This window comes from Haematobia irritans, chromosome 3 (genome assembly GCF_050003625.1).
Source record: "Haematobia irritans isolate KBUSLIRL chromosome 3, ASM5000362v1, whole genome shotgun sequence".
Classification (NCBI taxonomy): domain Eukaryota; kingdom Metazoa; phylum Arthropoda; class Insecta; order Diptera; family Muscidae; genus Haematobia; species Haematobia irritans.
The window spans coordinates 78,584,691-78,610,544 of record NC_134399.1 but is presented as its reverse complement, the minus strand read 5'-3'; the positions used below and the strand labels follow the sequence as shown (position 1 = coordinate 78,610,544).

The 25,854-nt window shown below is 34.0% G+C and overlaps 1 protein-coding gene across 9 annotated transcripts in view; it reads left to right on the top strand.

Moving 5' to 3' along the window:
* LOC142228161 (dual specificity protein phosphatase 13B) overlaps positions 1–22,985 on the top strand; it is an 83,689-nt gene extending 60,704 nt beyond the window's left edge. For 8 of the 9 annotated variants that reach the window (XM_075298506.1, XM_075298503.1, XM_075298502.1 and 5 more), the window contains 4 exons: positions 8,130–8,305; positions 8,386–8,514; positions 12,155–12,279; positions 21,729–22,985. In XM_075298506.1, the coding sequence (XP_075154621.1) occupies positions 8,130–8,305; positions 8,386–8,514; positions 12,155–12,279; positions 21,729–21,934 (636 nt within the window). In that variant the 3' untranslated portion in view covers positions 21,935–22,985. The remainder of the gene's footprint in view (positions 1–8,129; positions 8,306–8,385; positions 8,515–12,154; positions 12,280–21,728) is intronic. The other variant, XM_075298498.1, reaches the window with a different exon arrangement.
* The last annotated feature ends 2,869 nt before the right edge of the window (positions 22,986–25,854 follow it).

Here is a 25,854-nt window from a genome sequence, read left to right as displayed (position 1 = left end):
GCTTATATGAGTATTATATTGATATTAAATTATTTTTAGATTTTGCGCCATATTTGTATTTAAACAACTGTCCAATTGGTCTCTACTGAAGGAATTTTTATTAGGTTTCTTTCTTGCTAGCCTGTATTTGAATTAAGCAAATGGACAGAGAGTTTAGAGAACAGGTAATATATGCACTATAAACCAATCTAGAATTTAACCTCAGCATTAATTGTTCTTAAAAACTCACAAGAAAAGCCAATAGTAGAAAAAAGAGAGAATATATTGCATAAAGTTGGAAGATTTTTCGGTTTTTATAGGAAATTCTCACTACATTCCTATATACCGATATGTATTTACCCAGCAAAAAAAGCGTCGCCAAAAAAGTAGTGAAAATGTTCTTTTGGGATCCCGAAGTGATGCAAAATTGGCGCAGAAGCGATGAATTTAACATAGGCTTGTCATAGGACGGACTTTCACCATTTCAACAGCCGTTGCACTGAATTTGCATCACTTCTTAAGGTGTGGTCCGAATTCTATGTTTCGGATGTGAATTATAAAATTGTGTCATATTTTGCCAAATAAATAATTTTTATATTTTTTTATAATTTTTAATGGATTCTAACGCTTCTCGGAAACGTTTGACCTTAAATATTTTCAAAAACTCACAATTTTTTCAAATATGATTTTGCATTTTTTTCGACAAAATTTAAATAATTTTTACAATTTGCTGAATTCTTACTGTGTTTTTAACCTATTTGAAACAAAAAAAGTTATAAGTATGAAAAAACCAAGTTATAAAAAATTTAATTAAAAGAAATACCTGGGTAGTTAAAATAAAGAACATCATTGGGAGTGCATCTTCTGGAAGTGCTTTTAAAGTTGTGCCTTTGGAAGAACTTCCACAATTTTTTTGCTGGGCAGTTAGAAACTTAACTGCTGAAATTTTTATACCCTCCATCATAGGATGGGGGTATATTAACTTTGTCATTCCGTTTGTAACACATCGAAATATTGCTCTAAGACCCCATAAAGTATATATATATTCTGGGTCGTAGTGAAATTCTGAGTCGATCTAAGCATGTCCGTCCGTCCGTCCGTCTGTTGAAATCACGCTAACTTCCGAACGAAACAAGCTATCGACTTGAAACTTGGCACAAGTAGTTGTTATCGATGTAGGTCGGATGGTATTGAAAATGGGCTATATCGGTCCACTTTTACGTATAGCCCCCATATAAAGGGACCCTCAGATTTGGCTTGTGGAGCCTCTAACAGAAGCATATTTCATCCGATAAAATTTGGTACATGGTGTTGGTATATGGTCTCTAACAACCATGCAAAAATTGGTCCACATCGGTCCATAATTATATATAGACCCAATATAAACCGATCTCCAGATTTGGCTTGCGAAGGCTCAAAGAGAAGCAAATTGCATCCGATCCGATTGAAATTCGGTACATGATGTTGGTATATGATCTCTAACAGCCATGCAAAAATTGGTCCACATCGGTCCATAATTATATATAGACCCAATATAAACCGATCTCCAGATTTGGCTTGCGAAGGCTCAAAGAGAAGCAAATTGCATCCGATCCGGCTGAAATTTGGTAAATGGTGTTGGCATATGGTTTTTAACAACCATGCAAAAATTGGTCCACATCGGTCCATAATTATATATAGCGCCCATATAAACCGTTCCCCAGATTTGGGTTCCGGAGCCTCAAAGAGAAGCAAATTTTATCCGATCCGTCTGAAATTTGGTACATGATATTGGTATATGGTCTATAACAACCATGCAAAAATTGGTCCACATCGGTTCATAATTATATAGAGCCCCCATATAAACCGGTCCCCAAATTTGGCTTGCGATGTCTCCAAGAGAAGCAAATTTCATTCAATCCGGTTGTAATTTGGAACATGGTGTTAGTATATGATGTTTAACAAGCATGCCAGAATTGGTCCATATCGGTCCATAATTATATATAGCCCCCATATAAAACGTTCTCCAGATTTGACCTCCGGAGCCTCTTGGAGGAGCAAAATTCATCCGATCCGGTTCAAATTAGGAACGTGGTGTTAGTAAATGGTCGCTAACAACCATACCAAAATTGGTCCAATCATACAAAAATTGGTCCATATCGGTTCATAATAATGGTTGTCACTAGAGCCAAAAATAGTCTACCAAATTTTATTTCTATAGAAAATTTTGTCAAAATTTTGTTTCTAGAGAAAATTTTGTTAAAATTTTATTCGGTTCATAATAAAATTTTCATCATTGTCAAAATTTTATTTCTATAGAAAATTTTGTCAAAAGTTTATTTCTATAGAAAATTTTGTGAAAATTTTATTTTTATAGAAAATATTGTTAAAATTTTATTTCTGTAGAAAATTTTGTCAAAATTGTATGTCTACTTTGTCAAACTGAATTACATACCTATTGGATCGATCTTTTTTTTGATTTAATATATACCACGTATGGACTTACATACAATTTAGAAGATGGTGTTAGGAGGTTTTAAGATACCTTGCCATCGGCAAGCGTTACCGCAACTTAAGTAATTCGATTGTGGATAGCAGTGTTTAGAAGAAGTTTCTACGCAATCCATGATGGAGGATACATAAGCTTCGGCCTGGCCGAACTTACGGCCGTATATACTTGTTTCATTTTAAGTTAACCGGAGAAAATATATTTTCATTTTTCTTTCTGTTAACTGGCCTAACGGAGCTACATGAAAATGGCCGCAAGAAAGCATTTACTTTGAAGTATCTGTTAAAATTTGTAGTTTTAAACTGAAATTTATTATTTATTTAAGAGAAGAATTTTTGGCTCGGAATCAATACCAAAATCCTTAAAGGAAGGACAAAATCTTTGGAACCAAATAAACTGTTTTTGTGTGTAATTTCATTAATTTTGAAGAGTTTTTAAGTATTGTTAAAGTCAGACAAAATTTTCTTTCATGTAAAGGTATCCATTTTTAAGTCGGATCACTTAACTATAAGGACAAAATTACTTCGTTGAAAAGTTTATCGAATTTTGCACAGGGAACAAACATTATACCAGAGAAATCCATCGTCTGTGCTTGGCAAAATTCGCATTCGTATTTTAAGGGCATGAAATCTTGAACTTAAATTTGAATTTTGAGTATGATCGATTAACAAATAAGGATTTTGCGGCTTAATTTTGTTGATCCATACACTGAAAAAAATAGTGACGTGAGGTCAAAGATTTTACGTCCTTAAATTGCAAATGTGAATTTTGCTTAGCATAGAAGACGCATTTCTCTGACATCAAGCTTTTTTCTTTGTCCAAAAGTCGATGAAATTTTCAATGAAGTCGTTTTGTCCTTATTGTGATTCGGCTTAAATTTGGGTATCCTAATATAAAAGAAAATTTCGTTGTACTAAGATCAACTTGACCTTTACATTTGTTGATTTTTTGCATCTTGGTTACAAAGACGTTTAACAATAGGAGCTGTTTCTTAACACTTTATTTTAAAGACGTTGTTTACTTGAAACATTGCATAATTTCTATTTGAAATCAAGTCTGAATATGAAAATTGAAGTTGTCGTTAAAAATGTTTAAATGGACTTTGATATCACATGAAGAAAAAAACTGCAAAAACAAATAAGCTGCAAAATTTGTTTCCTTGAATCAAGTACGCAAAACCTAAATTTAAAAGTGTATTGTGGCTTAAGTTTGTCCTTACTTTAATTATACACTTCTTTGGCTCGGAATCAATACCAAATTCATTAGCGTAAAGACAAAATCTTTGGAACCGCGCATGCTTTTTTTCGGTGTATATATGTAACTACATATTTCATCAATTAATTGAAATCCATATTTATGTGAATTTCAAAATTAACTTTAAATCCTTCGGATTTTATTTTTAGTTGGATTGTAATAAATTCTGCGAAGGATATGGTTGACTTAGCTAACGTAAAAAATTCCTTCACCCATTTACTTTCTTCAGTGTACCTACCCTGTGACATTGTCAGATTACATACCATTACTAACATTCAGTTTTACATCGATCTTCATTGAAATTTATCCTTGACAACTTGACCCTCATGAAATACAAGCGGCAAGTGTAAATATTTGGCAAAAACTCGCATTCACATTCCTCAACTTTATTTTGCTGCAATCTTTCAAAAAACTCTTATCTTAGCGCACTAGGAGGCTATGCTGTAAATCTTTCAATAAATTTCGTAGGTACCAGAAAAATCATTAATTATTGTCCTTTACAATGACAATCACTGTCATTGCCACGAAACTTTGAACACGAAATGTCTATCCGTGGTTGTTGTTGTTGTTGTTGTTGTGTTTTTGCATTTCGCCTACCCTTAAGTCCATCGTCGTCATCTCAGTGTCATGTGTGAGGGACAATGAGGATGTAAATAATCTGCCTGTCTGTCTGTGCTTTTTGGTCTTGGCATGTGACCATTTGCTGTTGGCTTTTTTCTTTCACTTGCTTGACTGTGAATGTCATCACACATAATAGTGTGCCACACATGCGTTTGAGGGTACCTACCCAAGGGACATAGATGCTGGTGGTGGGGTGTCATAGCGTATCGGGGTTTTATGAATTATTACCATGACAGGAGAGTATGAATTATACATCTGAGTAGCATGACTACTCTTCACTCCACAAAGAGGATGTCACAAAGATTGTGCATAATTATTGTTTCCTGCATGTGAATGCACAATAAGAAAAAATTGATTTCGGTATTGATGTCGAGCCAAAGATGCAGTTTGTTTAAAATAACAAAAATGGGAAAAACAAAAGTAGCGGAGAATTGAAGTAAGGATACATCAAGGACACAATTCTCTTTTAAATTTGAGTTTTGCTTACTTGATTCTAGGAATGCAATTTTAATTTATTAATTTTTTCACTGATATCGAGTCATTTAAAAACATGTTAACGACAACTTAAATTTCCAAGTTGCGACCAACAAGTGCATGGACGGACGGACACGTATATTCCGGAATTTATCGGGACAAACAGTCGCATTTTTCGAAAATATTTGCCCATATTGTATCACTTGGTAAATTTACATATATACAGGAGTAAGTTCGGCCGGGCCGAATCTTAAGTACCCAACACCATGTATCAAATATAATAGTTTCCCTAGAAAATTCTTTGTCGTAGCGGCTTACTTGACAATAACCAGATCAGTTCAACCAGTACGTTTCCCGAAAATACATTTAAAAATTTTACATTCAGTTTCAAGCACTTTTCATGATCAGTGCACCTTCTATATCGGTCTATATGGCGGTTGTAGAATCTAGACCCCAAATCGGAGGGCTGGTTTTTAAGGGGGCTATATCAAAACCTGTACCGATGCACAATATATTCAGCAAACCTATTTATAGTCCTAGAAAACTCCAGATTTTCAGGCAAATTGGATATAAACTATGGTTTCTAGAAGCCCAAGAAGTAACATCGGGAGATCGGTCTATATGGGGGCTATACCAAACCATGGACTAATAATCACCATTTTCGGCTAACCTCTTTATGGTCCTAAAATATCTCTAGATTTCCAATTTCAGACAAATTGGATAAAAACTACGGACTCTAGAAGCTCAAGAAGTAATATCGGGAGATCGGTCTATATGGGGGCTATACCAAAACATGGACCGATAATCACTATTTTCGGCACACCTCTTAATGGTCCTAAAATACCACTAGATTTCCAATTTCGGGCAAATTGGATAAACACTACGGTTTGTATAAGCCCAAGACCTCAAATCGGGAGGTCGGTTTATATGGGGACTATATCAAAACCTGGACCGATATAGCCCATCTTCGAACTTGATCTGCCTGCAGACAAAAGGCAAGTTTGTGCAAAATTTCAACACGATTGCTTCATTATTGAAGACTGTAGCGTGATTACAAAAGACAAACAGACAGATAGACGGACATAGGTTAGGTTTTGTTAGGTTAGGTGGCAGCCCGATGTATCAGGCTCACTTAGACTATTCAGTCCATTGTGATACCAGATTGGTGAACTTCTCTCTTATCACTGACTGCTGCCCGATTCCATGTTAAGCTCAATGACAAGGGACCTCCTTTTTATAGCCGAGCTCCACATTGCAGTGGAACCACTTAGAGAAGCTTTGAAACCCTCAGAAATGTCGCCAGCATTACTGAGGTGGGCCTATTTCGCATCAGACTTGGGGGTTGTTATATGTTAGTGTCACTAAAGAGTCATTGGTAGTGATAGGGATAAAATCGAACTTTGAAATGTTGGCAAGGAGTATAGACTTGACTTATAATTTGTAAAAATACATTTCGCGGAAAAACGTGAATTTGAAACACACCGAAATATCGATTTCCGACTATATAAAGTATATATATATTTTTGATCAGGGAGACATACTAAGTCGATATAAGCATGTCCGTCTGTCTGTCGGTTGTAATCACACTACAGCCTTCAATAATGGCGCTAGCATCCTGTAATTTGGCACAGATTCGTCTTTTGTTTGCAGACAGGTCAAGTTCGAAGATGGGCTATATCGGTCCAAGTTTTGATATAGTCCCTATATAAACCGACCTCCCGATTTGGGGTCTTGGGCTTATAAAAACTGTAGTTTTTATCCAATTTTCCTGAAATTGGAAATCTGGAGGTATTTTATGACCATCAAAATGTGTACCGAAAATGGTGCCTATCGGTCCATGTTTTGGTATAGCTCCTATATGGACCGATTTCCCGATTTTGCTTCTTGGATCTAGAAAGTGTATTTTATATACGATTTGCCTGAAATTGGATATCTAGAGGTATTCTAGGACCATAAAGAGGTGTGCCGAAAATGGGGTGTATCGGTCCATGTTTTGATATAGCCCCCATATAGACTGATCTCCCGATTTTACTTCATGGGCTTCTATAATCCGTAGTTTCAGTCCAATTTACCTGAAATTTGAAATCTAGAGGTACTCTGGGACCCCAAAGACATGTTCCGAAAATGGTGAGTACCGGTCCATGTTTTGATATAGCCACCATATAGACCGATCTCCCGAATTTACTTCTTGGTCTTCTAGAATCCGTAGTTTTTACCCAATTTGCCTGAAATTGGAAATCTAGAGGTATTCTAGGAAAATAAAGAGATGTGCCGAAAATGGGGATTATCGGTCCATGTTTTGATATAGCCCCCATATATACCGATCTCCCGATTTTACTTCTTGGGCTTCTAGAACCCGTATTTTTTACCCAATTTGCCTGAAATTGGAAATCTAGAGGTATTCTAGGACCATAAAGGGGTGTGCCGAATATATTGAGTATCGGTACAGTTTTTGATATAGCCCCCCTTATAAACCGGCCCTCCGATTTGGGGTCTAGATTCTAGAACTACAATTAAATGTGCTGAATACTGTGTGTATCCTTCCATGTTTTGGTATAGCCCCCATTACACCGAACTCCCGATTTAACTCCTAGGGTTTCTAGAAATTGTGGTTTTTATCCGATTTGCCACAAATTGAAAATATACTGGCATTTTAGACCCATAACAAAGTGTAAATGATTTAGTTCTATCGGTCCATTTGGTAAGGCCTCCATATAGACCGATTTCATTTATTGAGGGTATAGAAGGCGCACTGATCATGAAAATTGCTTGAAACTGAATGCAAAATTTCCAGATTTTACTTCTCGTAGTCATTTAAATAATTGGGATGAAAATTCACAGATTTTAGATTTCAAATCTAGGCGTTATTTCATCATTTTCTTGTACTTACAAGAGATGTTTATGATTCCTCTAAAACTCAAACAAAAAATGGTTCTTATAAACTCAGAATCTGATCTAGTCTTCATAGGTAAAATCTTTACATTTATCTGTGGGAAGCGTACTGGTTGAACTGATCTGGAAAATATCTGTCATCAAACCCCCTTGAAATTTTCAAAGGAAACTATTATATTTGATTCATAGTGGTGGGTATTTAAGATTCGGCCCGGCCGAATATATACTTGTTGGGCTAGAAAGCCTTAAGTACTAATATGCCTTTGTATTTTATTTTTATTTTTTCATACTTAATTGCATGTTCGAATGAAATAAATATCAGCAATAAGAAATGTCATTAAACTAAACAATTTTCGTTATAATTTTCCCTGTGTATCTATATTACTTTAACGATGTATACATTCATTTCATATCTTTACAGTCGCCCAGTCGTCTGGAAGCGGCCGGCTCCTCCAGCGAACATACCACAGGACGCCAATTGCAACGGGTACTACATTATTCGATGACACCATGCATGGCAGGCGTTTTAAGGTCAGAGTGTGCCCTACACGAAGTTGACTGTGATGAAGTCTATCCTGGTATCTACATTGGTGATGCGTAAGTTAATGAACATCAGAGTGAATTGTAATTTTTGTTTTCATTTGCCATAATTAAATCTTTTCAATGTCTTCGTATAGAGCATCAGCTAAAAATAAGACTTTCCTGCGCATGAAAGGTATTACACATGTCTTGAATGCAGCCGAGGGTTGTCGCTATGGCCAGGTAGATACAGGACACAGCTATTATCGTGATATGCCAAGTATAAGGTATGTTTTTTTTTTTTTTTGATGTGAGTGTCCCTAAAATTTTATGACATCTCATTATTCATTTGTCATTAATTCATGTGTAACATAAATGCATTTAATTTCGTGGAAAAAATGTTGGATTTTTTTTTAGAATTTTTAATTTCATGTAGTGACATTAGTTTTGGGGTTCCTTCTTTTTTAGTTAAGTATAAATTTGTTTGGTTTGATACTAGAGGTCTGCACAATTCCATTTGTAAATGTAGAGTACACGTGTACTTGCTACATGAGTACATCTATTTGAGAGAGTCGCAAAACAATTGGTACACATTTTAATGAACACCAAAAGCCACGAGTAACTTCTTGTTGCTACTCTTATGTCTTCACTACCAACAAACACATATTCCTCTTTCTCTCTTATTGAAGTGTACTCAGAGTGATCACGTCGAATATGTTGCGAGAACAAAACTTCATAGAGTACTCCATGTACCACGTGCAGTTTCAGAAATACAAAAAAAAAAACAGTTACTCTCCATAATATATGTTTCGGTTTGTTATAAAGAACGGCAAACGTTAAGGTAAGTGTGTGACATACATAAATATATGAAATATGTGACATACATACATATCTATGATTAATAATAATGGAAAGTTTTGCTTCGTACATAACTGAGAAATACTTGTGGTACCACGTGAAGTGAAGAGAATCCATGTTGTACTTTTTCTCAAGTAACTGCATTTTTATTGTTCCTTTTTTTCGGAACACATATTGTTTCGGATAAGTACTTGGTGGTATTTGACAAGCAAGTGTTCTCTTCACTTCACTATTTGCGCTCTGAGAGAAAGAAGAAAGATGTACTATATTCGACGGCGAATTGCATACATGTAGTGAAAAGTTATTCGATGCAGACCTCTATTTGATACGGTCAAGGGTTACATACACATAGGAAAATGTGGATCGTTTCTCCGACCCTTTAAATAACTCTAGATATATTTTTAATATGGCTGAAATTTTAAGACGATATAGAAATGTGTCTATAACTCTCTGTTGTAATTATGTTACAGGCTTCAAAAATGGAGATGTACTTCTACAATTTTTTCTCAGAACAGTTTTCGTCCGCAGGTTAAGATTGAATATGGAGTAGGATAAATATATCAACAGCCATTGTGACATACAGTGGTGGTATCACAATGTACTCTCAGTGTTGGCAATGTTGGCTATGTCAGTCAAAGTTTTAATAAAGCCACAACAAACCAATAAAATTGATTCAATTAAAAAATCAATTGGTCCAATTGTTTTTTTTTTTACAAAATTTATTAAATCAATTAAATTTTTGACTGAATATTTTTCCAACTTCTATTAATATTTTAATTACAAAAATTTTATTAATATATTTACACCCAAAACAAGTAAATCTACCATTCTGTTTGGATCATATCAAAATATGTTCCAGACTATATAAAGTATACATATTCTAAATCGGGCCGAAGTTCTTAGATTTGCTTGAAATTTAAGATCTAGAGGTATTTTAGGTCCTTAAAGAGTTATGCCAAATTTTGTATATATCAGTCTATGTGTTGATATATTCTTCATTTAGACCGATTTCCCAATTTGACTTCCTGAGAGCATGGGAACTAAAGGGCTGCACGAAATTGTCGTGAGTCACGTAATTGAAAAGATGCTCATGTTTTCAGACAGGTCGCTAAGGTAAATTACTCAAAAAATTATTCGCGAGTCACGATGTTTTTCGTGAGTCACGGTATTTTTCCTGAATCACGAGATTTCCGTGCGTGAGTACAAACTTTCTTTTCGTGAGCGTGCGTGAGTCCTACCAAACAATACCGTGCATGAGTAAGGTTTTTCCGTTGTGAGTGTCCGTGAGTAAAATAGTACGCAGATGCACACCTCAAATGGTAACAACAATATTTATACGATTTACTTGCCATGGAATCGGGCAGCACTCAGTGATAAGAGAGAAGTTCACCACTGTGGTATCACAATGGACTGAATAGTCTAAGTGAGCCTGATGCATCGGGCTGCCACCTAACCTATACGATTTACTCGAAATTGCAAATCCAGAGATCTTTTTTTTTCGATCCATAAGGAGATATGCAAAATTTGGTGTGGACCGATCGCCCAATTGAAACCACAATTTTTATCCGATTTGTTCAGTTCTAATAATGACTACCGTTCACAATCGAATTACTTTGATGTTGAAAAAAGGCTTGCCTCCTTAGCTCTTGATCGTTTTGTATAGAACCGACATGAACCAATTTTCGCAGAATAATAGAGGGCCAAATAACTCATTTGCAATCACGGTTTCCACAGTTAGTAGAATTAAACCAAAATTGGAAGTTTTTTTACTCTTTCTATCACGATGGACTGAATAGTCTAAGTGAGCCTGATACATCGGTCTGCCACCTAACCTACTCATTGGAAGATTGGTAGAATTTATGATGTTTTGGTAGATTTTGCGAAATATTCCTCTCCAACTAAGAGGTACTTCATAAATTTTCTATAGAAATAAAATGTTGACAACATTTTCTATTTTTACAAAAAACAAAATAAAATGTTGACAAAATTTTCTATCCAAAAAAAAAAAAAAAAATTTACAAAACTTTCTGAAGAAAAAATTTTTTGCAAAATAATATTTTTTGTTTGGTAGTTTTTGGTGAAATTTTCCCGGTGATTTCAACAGACGGACGGACGAATGGATGGACGGACATCACTAGATAGATTTCACCCAGACCCAGAATATATATACTTTATAGGGTCTGAGACCAATATTTCAATGTGATACAGAATGATAATGTTAGTATGGTGGTGTGAATATTGCATTCGTGGTAACACACTGAAATGTCGATTCCAGACCAAATAAAATATATATTTGATCAGTGTGAAATTCCAAGGCGATCTAACAATGTCTGTCTCTCTAGCTAGATATTTGTCTGTCAGTCTGTCTGTTCAATCATGCTACAACCTTTAAATATCGTTCTCAACTTTGGCAACGAAGTGCGAAGATATAGTAAGTATATCAATCCAGTTTTTGGTATGGTCTCCATATAAGTCGATCCTCCAATTTGACTTGTTGAGCTTCTAGAAGTCGAAATTTCGATCCGGTAGAAGGTGGAAATTTCTTCTTTATGGCCTGAATCTAAAAATAAACTTTCTCTCTCATGCGCTTTCGAATATTTGGGTATAAATCTACAACATGTGAAAAAGCTTATGCCATATAATAGCAATTCTTCTCACTAATTTCCCGTCTCTAAGGTTCATCCAAAATCATTATAGAAGGATATACTCAAAAACTATTGTCAAATATTTATCCATTTTCGTTTTGTTGTTATTAATTTATTTCTAAATTTATTTTTATTTACAAAAATTCGCGTGCTGCTGCTCTCACCCACCCACCAACCATTGACACAATTCTTTACCATCCGCACTCAAATTCATAATGATTTTTATATTTGGCATTTAATTTATTCGATTCATTTGCCATGTGAATATTGCATTTGAATTGGTAATTTAAATAATTTCTTGTCAAAATTTACGCCACCATTATGCACATTAACATTTGGTGTGAAAAAAAAATCATTTGTGAAAACCATTTTGAATTTGTGTATTGAAAATTGAATTACCAAAAACAAATATATGCGAGAATAGAAGAAACAACAAAGATACTTATTTCAGATACATGGGCTTCCCAATGGTTGATGCACCCACAACAGATATTTCGCGGTATTTCTATGTGGCGGCCAAATTCATCGACAGTGCCATTAGTAGCGGAGGTAAAGTATGAATAGATTTAAGATTATTTTTAATGTAATTATTTTTACATTTAACATAGTGTATTCATTTCTTATATGCGGATATTTTCACTGTCGAATGACTTTGAAGTAAAGTCAATCCCCCCTGTTCTGGTTTACGAATCGCAAAAACCATTATTTTTCGAACCGCTACAATATAAAATTCGAAATTTTCACAAACTGTTGCTATCGAAAAAAAAATAATTGTAAAAATGTCATGTCTAAAGACTTATCGGTTGACGGTTTATTGGCAAATCAAAATTTTTTGCGAATTCGTAAACTAGACAGGGGAATATATATTAATGTAAACTTAAACTTTTTTCGATTTAAAGAAATAATCTATAAATAAACTCAGATCTGGAATTTTAAGGAAACGGCGTTATTACTTAATATCAGGCCATTTATTTATTATATGCCCCCGTATTTTTTTAATCTAGAATTCTTGGTAATATTCTGAGCCGATCTTGATAAGTCTGCCCTCACGGACGAAAAAGACTGTTTTTCATATGTTTGGGTGTAAAAATTATATGTTTGGAACTCAAATTGTTTAACACAATATTTTTAAGTGCAAGCATAAAATGTTCACAAAATTGGAATAACATGTTTTGGACATATATGTTAATATGTTACAACATAATATGTTTGGGACATAAAATGTTTGTAAATATTTTATGCTTGGATGCAAACATATATTAATTTAGAAATAGCCTAGGCTAGGTTAAAGTGGCAGCCCGATTAAGATTCAGGCTCACTTAGACTATTCAGCCCATTGTGATACCACATTAACATAAAGTACCTATTACATATGGGCACTTCTAGTTTTAACCGCTGAACCTTCTCGATTATTTTCTTCTGTTGAACAAACCAGATTGTTCCGAAAACATTAACAGACTGCTTAAGTTAACGTTTTCCAGGTCCGCAAGTAATCTGAAGCTATATGCCCCTAAAATTTGCTTACGCCTTACACAAAATGCAGGCCACTCACACAAGATTATTATACTTCGCACCAATAGTTTTTGCAAAATCGCCTATCAGGCAGCGACCCGTTATAGCAGATATCAGGAGTGATATCTGGCGTCTCGAGAACACTAGCATATCTAGTGTGCGGTTTAAGTTTAAATGGGGCCATATTTGCTTGGTGTCGTTACAACCTTTGCAATTCTCCCATCGAACATTTGCCATCATGACGGCCTTCTCACACAGTAAGAGCTTGCAGGTTGTCAGAGGCATACACCCAGAAAAAAGTGACCCCTTCTTTAAGTTAAAATGAACTCATTGTGAAGAAAGTTGAACTTCGTATAGCGCCAAAGCCATTTTTATTTGTTTGAACGATGTGATTTTCGTAGAAATTAGGAATAATGTATTCCATATATTAGTTAACATTTTCCTATATTTATGTACCACTATACTACAGAATGAAAAAATTTAACTAATTTGAATTCATATATGGAATGATTTTATTGAAATTTTTTCATTCATTTCGAAAAATCTTACACATTTGTGGTGAAACTTTTACTTCATAATTAGAACTGCTTACCTTCGTTTTTAAATACAATTTTATTTATTTCTATAAGCAATTTTATCTTCAATAAAAGACATGTTTTATTAATATATTGAATATATTTATTAAGAATCAACAGCATCGAATCTCTTTGAAATATTAGTTTATTATTCCACTATTTCCAATTTCCGTGTGATATTATCAACTGTAAAACGCACGTTTTCTTCTTCTTGTACTTTTCACTTTTAATAAGTTGCTGCCTAACGATTTTGTCCTCCTTTTACAATTTCAATACCTACAAATATAAAAAATCATAAAACATTTTTGTTGCAAAAGGTTAGCGTCACTGAATATTACCTGATAATTGAAGATTCCAAAATGAAGACAAATGAAAGGGTTGTTATTCTGCTGGTGTTTTCTTTCTTTATACACTATCACGAACATTGATAGATTTATTTAAAAAAAACGAAAATTTTTCTCACTAATTTAAAATAACAAATATTTTATATATTTTATTTGTTATTTATTATATTATTTTACCATATTATTTTTTAACAATCTCTCCGTATACCAAAACAACGCGATTCCAACTAAAAAACAACCGACGCGCAAATATATCGATTACACCCATGCGCAAACACATCGATTACGATGACAGGTATCGATTACAGGTAGACAATAGAAATTTAGGAAAATTTCCTATATTCTAACAAGTGTGTTTCCTTAAGTTTTGAAAGGATTGCATACTTCTTAGTACGAATGAACTAAAATATTTTTCTATGCCAAGTGTTGTTCGTATGTATGAAAAACTTTCTATTAAAGGGTGATTTGTTAAGAGCTTGATAACTTTTTTTTTAAAAAAAAACGCATAAAATTTGCAAAATCTCATCGGTTCTTTATTTGAAACGTTAGATTGGTCCATGACATTTACTTTTTGAAGATAATTTCATTTAAATGTTGACCGCGGCTGCGTCTTAGGTGGTCCATTCGGAAAGTCCAATTTTGGGCAACTTTTTCGAGCATTTCGGCCGGAATAGCCCGAATTTCTTCGGAAATGTTGTCTTCCAAAGCTGGAATAGTTGCTGGCTTATTTCTGTAGACTTTAGACTTGACGTAGCCCCACAAAAAATAGTCTAAAGGCGTCAAATCGCATGATCTTGGTGGCCAACTTACCGGTCCATTTCTTGAGATGAATTGTTCTCCGAAGTTTTCCCTCAAAATGGCCATAGAATCGCGAGCTGTGTGGCATGTAGCGCCATCTTGTTGAAACCACATGTCAACCAAGTTCAGTTCTTCCATTTTTGGCAACAAAAAGTTTGTTAGCATCGAACGATAGCGATCGCCATTCACCGTAACGTTGCGTCCAACAGCATCTTTGAAAAAATACGGTCCAATGATTCCACCAGCGTACAAACCACACCAAACAGTGCATTTTTCGGGATGCATGGGCAGTTCTTGAACGGCTTCTGGTTGCTCTTCACTCCAAATGCGGCAATTTTGCTTATTTACGTAGCCATTCAACCAGAAATGAGCCTCATCGCTGAACAAAATTTGTCGATAAAAAAGCGGATTTTCTGCCAACTTTTCTAGGGCCCATTCACTGAAAATTCGACGTTGAGGCTCGTTAGTAAGTGTATTCATGATGAAATGTCAAAGCATACTGAGCATCTTTCTCTTTGACACCATGTCTGAAATCCCACGTGATCTGTCAAATACTAATGCATGAAAATCCTAACCTCAAAAGAATCACCCTTTATAAAGGAAGTCGCAATTATCATTTTATAAGAAATTTTACTAATTTTGAGGAAACTTGGTTTTAGTTCGGTTTTTGTTTATTTTTACGAATGCTTTGTTATCGGTGAATAAAATTTTATTTTTCAGTAGTAAATTCTTATACCCAGCGAAGAAAATAGTATGAGTAAAATTCCATGCCTTATTCTAGTTAATGAACTATTCCTAACTGCTTACAGTTTAGGATTTTTTTACTGAAACGAGTAAATTTTATTATTTTTCACAAAAATTTACCTTGATGGAAATAAAATGGATAAACTATATTGATGAAATTTTTTTCCTTTAGTTTCGAAGGCACTTTTTTCTGGGTGTACCAACAGATTCTAGTTCCCCTGGAATATGTAAGGTAGTTCCTAGCCTTGCCAGGCACCCATATTAGGTGAATATTGTACTACTCAGCCATCTCATTGAGAGATTTGCGACAGTCGGTGGCCGTTTTCGAGTTGAGGAACACAGAGTCCAAGGATTTTATTGCAGGTTGACTGTCTGAGTATAAATTAATGCCAATATTGCTTGGAGCATTACTTCTCAGCCAATTCACCACTTCTCTTATTGCTAATATTTCAGCCTGAAAAACACTACAGTGATTAGGTAATCTTTTCGCTATTCGAAGTTCCAGATCTTTAGAATAAACTCCGAAAACCACTTGGCCATCCAATTTGGAGCCATCGGTGTAGAAATCTATATATCTTTTATTCCCCGGGGTCCGTGTACACCACGCCTCACTGTTGGGAATTAGAGTCTCAAACTTTTTGTCGAAAAGTGGTCTCGCCAAAGTGTAATCCACTACGTTAGATACATTTGGCATTATTTTGAGGACCGAACTGTGACCGTAACTTTTTTCCGACTACAGCGATAGCTCGCGCAACCGCACAGCCGTTGTTGCAGCTGACTGTTTGACCAAAATGTCTGAAGACAATATATGCAGTATGACATTAAGGGAATTTGTTCCTGTCTTGCTGAATGCGCTTGAGATACACAAGCACGCCATACGCTGAACTTTGTCTAAACTTGTCGGCTGGTGATGTGCCGGCCACCAGACTACAACAATATAGCATTATAGGTCTAACCACTGCCCTGTATAGCCAATGCACAATTTTTGGTTTTAGTCTCCACTTTTTCCCTATTGCCTTTTTGCACGGGTATAAAGCTACCGTTGCTTTCCTCGCCCTTTCTTCAATATTAAGCTTAACGTTCAGCTTCCTGTCCAAAATAACGCCAAGGTATTTTGCACACTCACTAAAGGGAATTTCAATACCCCCTTAAAAAATGGGCCTAGCCGTGGGAGTTTTGCGATCCTTGCAGTACATGACTAGTTCTGTCTTTGCAGGATTTACCCCAAGATCATTATATTTCGCCCATTTCTCAGTCATCCGGAGGGCTCTCTGTATAATATCTTTAACTGTTGATGGGAATTTTCCCCTGACTGCTAGCGCCACATCATCTGCGTATGCCACCACTTGTATCCTTTCTTTTTCTAGGGAAACCAGAAAGTCGTTTATAGCAACATTCCAAAGAAGAGGTGATAGAACTACTCCTTGAGGAGTGCCTCTGTTGATCCGGTTCCGTGGTTGATCCATTTCCCGTGGGGATGTTACACAACTGATTTTTGAGGGTGCGTGTGTTGAAATCACTCTTAAAGGTTAAAGTGGTAGCATGACTAAGTTTCAGGCTCACTAAGACTAGTTAGTCTAAGTGCTATAATATGTTTGCGCAGTGCAAACAAATTTTTGTTTGAACACACCCTGAATGGATATCGATACAGAATACAGAATTCATTGATAATGGAATTTTTGTTGCTAAAACTCCAAGATATGGATGTAAACGAAATGTGGTTTCAAGAGGATGGTACTGCGGTCGAAAAAGGGATTTATTGAAAGAACATTTCAACCACAACATTATTTCATGAAATGGACTGGTGAATTTGCCTCCGCGTTTGTGTGATTTTACGCTACTCGATTATTTTTTGTGGGGATACCTGAAGTCATTCCCTACAAAAATAACAAGTATATACGGCCGTAAGTTCGGCCAGGCCGAAGCTTATGTACCCTCCATCATGGATTGCGTAGAAACTTTTTGTGTGATTGGACCAATTTTGGTATGGTTATTAGCGACCATATACTAACACCACGTTCCCAATTTGAACCGGATCGGATGAATTTTGCTCCTCCAAGAGGCTCCGGAGGTCAAATCTGGAGAACGTTTTATATGGGGGCTATATATAATTATGGACCGATATGGACCAATTCTGGCACGCTTGTTAAAGATCATATACTAACACCATGTTCCAAATAACAACCGGATTGGATGAAATTTGCTTCTATTTGAGGCTTCGCAAGCCAAATCTGGAGATCGGTTTATATGGGGTCTATATATAATTATGGACCGATGTGGACCAATTTTTGCATGGTTGTTAGAGACCATATACCAACATCATGTACCGAATTTCAGCCGGATCGGATGAAATTTGCTTCTCTTTGAGGCTCCGCAAGCCAAATCTGGGGATCGGTTTATATGGGGGCTATATATAATTATGGACCGATGTGGACCAATTTTTGCATGATTGTTAGAGACCATATACCAACATCATGTACCAAATTTCAGCCGGATCGGATGAAATATGCTTCTCTTAGAGGCTCCACAAGCCAAATCTGGGGATCGGTTTATATGGGGGCTATATATAATTAAGGACCGATATGGACCAATTTTTGCATGATTGTTAGAGACCATATACCAACATCATGTACCAAATTTCAGCCCGATCGGATGAAATTTTCTTCTCTTTGAGGCTCTGCAAGCCAAATCTGGGGATCGGTTTATATGGGGGCTATATATAATTATGGACCGATGTGGACCATATTTTGTATGGTTGTTAGATACCATATACCAACACCATGTGCCAAATTTCAGCCGGATCGGATGAAATATGCTTCTGTTAGAGGCTCCACAAGCCAAATCTGATGGTCCCTTTATATGGGGGCTATACGTAAAAGTGGACCGATATGGCCCATTTTCAATACCATCCGACCTACATCGATAACAACTACTTGTGCAAAGTTTCAAGTCGATAGCTTGTTTCGTTCGGAAGTTAGCGTGATTTCAACAGACGGACGGACGGACGGACGGACGGACATGCTTAGATCGACTCAGAATTTCACCACGACCCAGAATATATATACTTTATGGGGTCTTAGAGCAATATTTCGATGTGTTACAAACGGAATGACAAAGTTAATATACCCCCATCCTATGATGGAGGGTATAAAAATGGAAGTTATTCTAAAGGCACGACTTTAAGAGCACTTCCTAAAATGTACTACCAAAGATGTTCTTTATTTTAACTACACAGGAAGTTCATTCGAGCAAATTTTTTCATAAATCGCTTTTTTCTCATATTTTTATTAGGATTTTTTTTGTTTCAAATAGGTTAAAAACAAATTAAGAATTAATAAAATGGTACAAGTTATTTAAATTTTGCCGATAAAACTGCTAAATCAATTCTAGGAAAAGTACGAAATTGTGAAAATATTTGATGTCAAACGTTTCAGACAAGCATTAGAATACATTACAAAATCATAAAAATTTTTAAAAATTATTTATTAGTAAAAATATCACAATATTTCTTAATTCACATCGAAAACACTGAATTCGCATTACACTTTAAGAAGTGATGCAAATTCAGTGCAACGGCTGTTGAAATGGTGGACATCCGTCCTGTGACAACCCCATGTTAAATTCATCGCTTTCGCACTAATTTAGCATCACCTCCGGATCCAAAAAGAACGTTTTCACTACTATTTTAGCGACACTTTTTGCTGGGTTAGTTTACGTAGATAAACCAGCAACGATTGTCGCTTTAAAAACGAATATTCAACGTGTCATTACTGAATACGTCCTCAAATGCTTGAAAATTTGGTCAAAAATTGGTCCTCTACAATGACCTTTGTGCAAACTACTCGTGACAGCGATATGCCCGAAATGACAAGAAATTATTTCCCAAATAAAATTTTTTGCCAATCCATAAATTGGCATGTGTTTTATCTAAATTTCAAACTCTTAGAAATACACCCTATAGCATCAATATTGTTTATATCTTTCGCCCGCACAGAAAAACATATCAAGTTTAATTGTTTTTCAATTAATAAATTAATTGATACAACAAACTTTTTAATCAAGATGCAATTAAATTTAAAATTTTTATTTTTAATTAAAAAATAAATTAATATAAATACACACAAAAAAATAATTCTTTCCTCCCAAACGAAATTTTAGACAAACAAAGTTCGTTTCTCATTTGCTTTTCGTTGAAAGGAAGTGTATTTGGAAGAAAAGTATATACTTTTTGTGATAAACGTTTATTCTTTTCCAGGATGTAAAAACAATTTCATAAAGACTAACTCAAAAAAAAATTTTTTCTGGCTAATTGCATTTTCCATCACATCTTTCTCACTTCCACGAAGTTTTTTAGTTCTTTGCACCTTTTTCTGTAATACAAACTATGTAGAAGAAATTATACGATTTTATAAATTTTTTTACCTTTCGCCTGGACGGAGAATCGAACCGCGGACCATGCAATTTGTAAGCCAACACACTATCCACTGAGCTATGTCGCCGTTATTGTCATCAATAGACAATTACCTATATAAGTTATATTTATATAGCATAGCTTGCGGCGCCCACGAGCCGATTAAACAAAGTGGGTTCGATCCCTGCTTCGACAAAAGTTTTTTTTTTTTTATTTTTTTTTACATATTTCCAGATATGTTAGGAAGTTTCCGAAAAAAATGTTCAACATTACATTGTAGTATATTAAATTTTGAACTGTAAAATGTGTCTTATTAAAAAACTAAAGTCAGAAAAGAACAGTGTTTGATATAAACGAAATGGACTGTGTTGTTGGTTCAAAAATAACTTTATTAAAAAAATTAACACTTTGTAACAAACGAATTTTTTTTGTGATAAAAGTATATACTTTTCGAAGCAATTCAAAAAACTCTAACAAAAGAAAAACGTTTTCGGTAAACGTTTTCCAAACGTTTTTTTTTGCGTGTAGCTTTTTAAACAAACTCGGAGGTCAGTTAAAAATTTTTTTAAATCAAACTAAAAACACAAAGTCGGATAACAAAGTAATTGAAAATAGTTTCGTTTTTAATTGAACAAATCAACATCAATTTAATTTTTAATTGAATCAACATCAATTTAATTTTTAATTGATTCAATTAAAAAATTATTAGAAATTATCAAATGAATTAATTTTTTAATTAAATATTTTTTATGCCAAATTAAAACTGTGATTGATACTATTATTTTCGTGATTGAAGACATTTCCATTAAAAATTAATTGGATCAATTAATTTCGTGATTGAATCAGAAAAAATTTTTTGTGCGCGTTATGCACCCATATGGACCATTTTTTGCATGGTTGTTAAGGTACTAACAATCTGAACGAAATTTCAAGCGGTTCGCATGGAATTTGGACTTCCTAGTGTATCCGGAAGTAAAATCTGGGGGTCGGTCTTAAATGGCCCATTTGCAATACCCTCCAACCTACATCAAGAAAAACTACTTGTGCCAAGTTTTAAGTCGATAGCTGGTTTTGATCGGAAGTTAGCGTGATTTTAAAAGATGGATGGACATTGCTAGATTGACTCAGAAAATGAAAATATATATATATATATATATATATATATATATATATATATATATATATATATATATATATATATATATATATATATATATATATATATATATATATATATATATATATATATATATATATATATATATATATATATATATATATATATATATATATATATATATATATATATATATATATATATATATATATATATATATATATATATATATATATATATATATATATATATATATATATATATATATATATATATATATATATATATATATATATATATATATATATATAAAGTTTAATTGTAAATGTAGAATTTCATTTGGTCGATTTTTAATGAGGATAAGGGCTATTTCAATGGCTATGTTAGTGGTTTTTAAAGTATAATTGGTCCCTTAATTTTTTTTATAAAAATAAGCTAAATCTTATACAGAAATTACTAAATATAAATCCTAATATTTTTTTTTAATTTCCCCATAGGTAAAGTGTTGGTACACTGTTTGGTTGGCATGTCCCGTTCTGCAACATGCGTTTTAGCCTATCTGATGATCTGCCGAAAAATGTCAGCCGTCGATGCCATACGCAAAGTACGCATGCATCGTGATATTCATCCCAATGATGGTTTCCTACAACAATTGGCTGATCTTGATATGGAACTGAAACGTAAAAATCTCTATCCCTATTAATCGAAAATCAAACAAAGAAAAATCCAAAAAATCCCAAAAAAACCAAAATCACCCTCACACATGCATATTTAATAATAATAGTTACGAGTATATATTTATAATAACAATAATATATACACACTTCCATAAACAAATATATATTTACTAGTATGTAAAATTGAAAAACAAAAAACATACAAAACACCTAGTGATCTAGTAATGAGACCATTTTATTCGACCATTCTGGACTGTGACTTAACTCTACGGACAATTTGACTGGAGAAAGAAAAAAACAAAACAACAAACAAAATACAAAACAAAAACGATCTTTTTGAACTTATTTTATAGAAATAATAACCCAAAACAAAACAAAAAAAAATGCAAAAAAAAACTAAAACAATATTATTTTTTTGTGTAGTATTTTATTAATAATTAATATTTTTTTGTATTATTTAAAAATATATTTTTAACCCAAAAAAAAAAAAAAAAAAACAATGGTATATGAATATATTACAACTAATATATGAACAAAAACAATAATAATGCATAATAAAATAAAGTGAAGCAACAAGTATTTAGAGCAAAACATTGTAACTAAATGAACTAATAAAGCAAACAAAAAATGAAATAAGAAAGAATACAAGTCGCATAAAAGCAATGACTACCACACACACATATATATCCACATTTATCCATATTTATCCACACATATATCCTCAATACAAAAATAAAAAAAAAAAAATATGTATTCCAAAGTAATTTGTTAAAGTCCAAAATATATAGCCACTTGCTGCATACTTAGTGAAAGTAGTGTAACGATTTGCCACAACAAAGTCTCTAAAGCTATGCCTGAGCTATGAAAGAGGGAACAGTGGCGTTTGTGACTTTTTTCGATATACTTTTTTTTCTTCGAAATTTGATTTTATTCGAAAATCTGAAAGAGTACCAAAAATGGAATTTTGAAAAAATTATGTTGCATTTTATACAACACCAAAATAGCTGAAATGTTTTACTAGAACAATGAAAGAAAACAGTAATAAAGTATATATTTATTATAAATTATTGTTGAAAATATTTTTTTTTTAATTTTATGGTTTTCATTTTTAATATTTATATCGATGTGTATTTAAGTAAGTACATGGTGACTACAATATATTTTTTTATTTTTTTATGTATATGAAACATTTTATCGCCCAAAGTTAGTCCTACACTGAAAAAAAAACAGTGAACCCACCAGGAAGAAAAATTTTGGTTAATTTTAGAAAATTTAGATTACTTTTAGAAATTTTTAACTAAAAAGTATTACAAACGCTGACATCACACCGATATAATAAACATAAGAAAATATGTTTCGACGAATTCAAGAAAATTTGGTAGACATAATTAATTTTTTCACTTGTTATGCTTAGTACTAAGTTCGTTGCTGCGAAAAACGTATATCTTAAAAAATCTCCGTAAATAGGGTCTCAAACCCAGGGCTGTTAACTTGCGAAATAATATGCTTGCCTATTTTTTCGTGCGAAAATTCCAGGGTTGTAGAAATATGCGTCTGAAAATGCTCAAAACAAAGATTTCGCATTTATTCCGCGCTAACGTTTTTTTATATGGACTATAACAGTTTTTCGTGCGAAAACGTGATCTTAGTACTAAGCTTTATAAAAAATTTTGTAGTTTGAAGGAAAAAATCGAGTTCAAAATTGCCAGAATTTCTTTAGTGCCATCCGAAGTTCAAGAAGGACGCATTTGTAGTAAAATTTACAAATTTAAAGAAATAATGAACTAATTTGTCAGAAGTACGAATTTAGTAAATATTTATGCTTCATTTGTGTGTATTTATACCCTTCACCATTACTGTGGTACAGGGTATAATAAGTTTGTGCATTTCTATGTAACGCCAAGAAGGAGTAATCATAGACCAACCTTTTAGTATACGGATCGGCTTAGAATTAAATTCTGAGTCGATTTAGCGATGTCCGTCTGTCTGTCCGTCTGTCTGTTGATGTATTTTTGTGTGCAAAGTACAGCTCGCAGTTTTAGTCCGATTGTCCTAAAATTTGGTATAGGGTCCTGTTTCGGCTCAAAGACGATCCTTATTGATTTTGGCAAAAATCGGTTCAGATTTAGATATAGCTGCCATATATATTTTTCACCGATTTGGTCATAATTGGCGTGTATATCAACCGATCTTCCTCAAATTCCGTACATCCGAATATTTTATGAGTCTCGAAAAACTTGCAAAATATCAGCAAAATCGGTTCAGATTTAGATATATCTCCCATATATAGCTTTCGCCCGATTTACACTCATATGACCACAGAGGCCAATGTTTAACTCCGATATAGTTGAAATTTTGCACAGAGAGTAGAATTAGCATTGTTGCTATGCGTGCCAAATTTGGTTGAAATCGGTTCACATTTAGATATAGCTCCCATATATATGTTTTTCTGATTTCGACAAAAATGGTCAAAATACCAACATTTTCCTTGTAAAATCGCCACTGCTTTGTCCAAAAGTTGTAAAAATGACTCTAATTTTCCTAAACTTCTAATGCATATATGTCGAGCGATAAATCATAAATAAACTTTTGCGAAGTTTTATTAAAATTGCTCCAGATTTAAATGTTTCCCATATTTTTTTTTACTAACATTGTGTTCCACCCTAGTGCATTAGCCGACTTAAATTTTGAGTCTATAGATTTTGTAGAAGTCTATCAAATTCTGTCCAGATCGAGTGATATTTAAATGTATGTATTTGGGACAAACCTTTATATATAGCCCCAACACATTTGACGGATGTGATATGGTATCGAAAATTTAGATCTACAAAGTGGTGCAGGGTATAATACTTGTTTTTTCCTTACTTGTTTTTTCCTCGTTTTTTTGTTCATTTAACTAACGTACGCAAAAAATTATTAGAGTAAAGGAAACTTTGTCCAAACATAATATTTCCATGAACTAAAATAAAGTTAAATTGGCTTTAGTGAAATAGAGTGTTAATTTTTTGAGTGTATAGAAGAGTAGTTGAGACATAAAATTTGAGCGGAATCGGTCAAGTAATTATACCCTTCACCTCTACTGTGGTACAGGGTATAATAAGTTTGTGCATTTGTATGTAACGCCAATAAGGAGTAATCATAGACCAACCTTTTAGTATACGGATCGGCTTAGAATTAAATTCTGAGTCGATTTAGTGATGTCGGTCTGTCTGTCTGTCCGTCTGTCTGTCTGTTGATGTATTTTTGTGTGCAAAGTACAGCTCGCTGTTTTAGTCAGATTGTCCTAAAATTTAGTGTAAGGTCCTGTTTAGGCTCAAAGACGATCCCTATTGATTTTGGGAAAAATCGGTTCAGATTTAGATATAGCTGCCATATATATTTTTCACCGATCTGGTCATAATTGGCGTGTATATCAACCGATCTTCCTCAAATTCCGTACATCCGAATATTTTATGAGTCTCAAAAAACTTGCAAAGTATCAGCCAAATCGGTTCAGATTTAGATATAGTTCCCATATATAGCTTTCGACCGATTTACACTCATTTGCCCACAGAGGCCAATTTTTAACTCCGATTTAGTTGAAATTTTGCACAGGGAGTAGAATTAGCATTGTAACTATGCAGGCCAAATTTGATTGAAATCGTTTCAGATTTAGATATAGCTCCCATATATATCTTTCGCCCGATATGCACTTATATGGACCCAGAAGCCAGAGTTTTATCCCGATTAGCTTGAAATTTTGCACAAGGAGTACAATTGGTAGTATAGTCATATGTGCTAAATTTGATTGAAATCGGTTCAGATTTAGATATAGCCCCCATATATATGTTTTTCTGATTTCGACAAAAATGGTCAAAATACCAACATTTTCCTTGTTAAATCGCCACTGCTTAGTCTATATAGGGTCCTGTTTCGGCTCAAAGACGATCCCTATTGATTTTGGAAA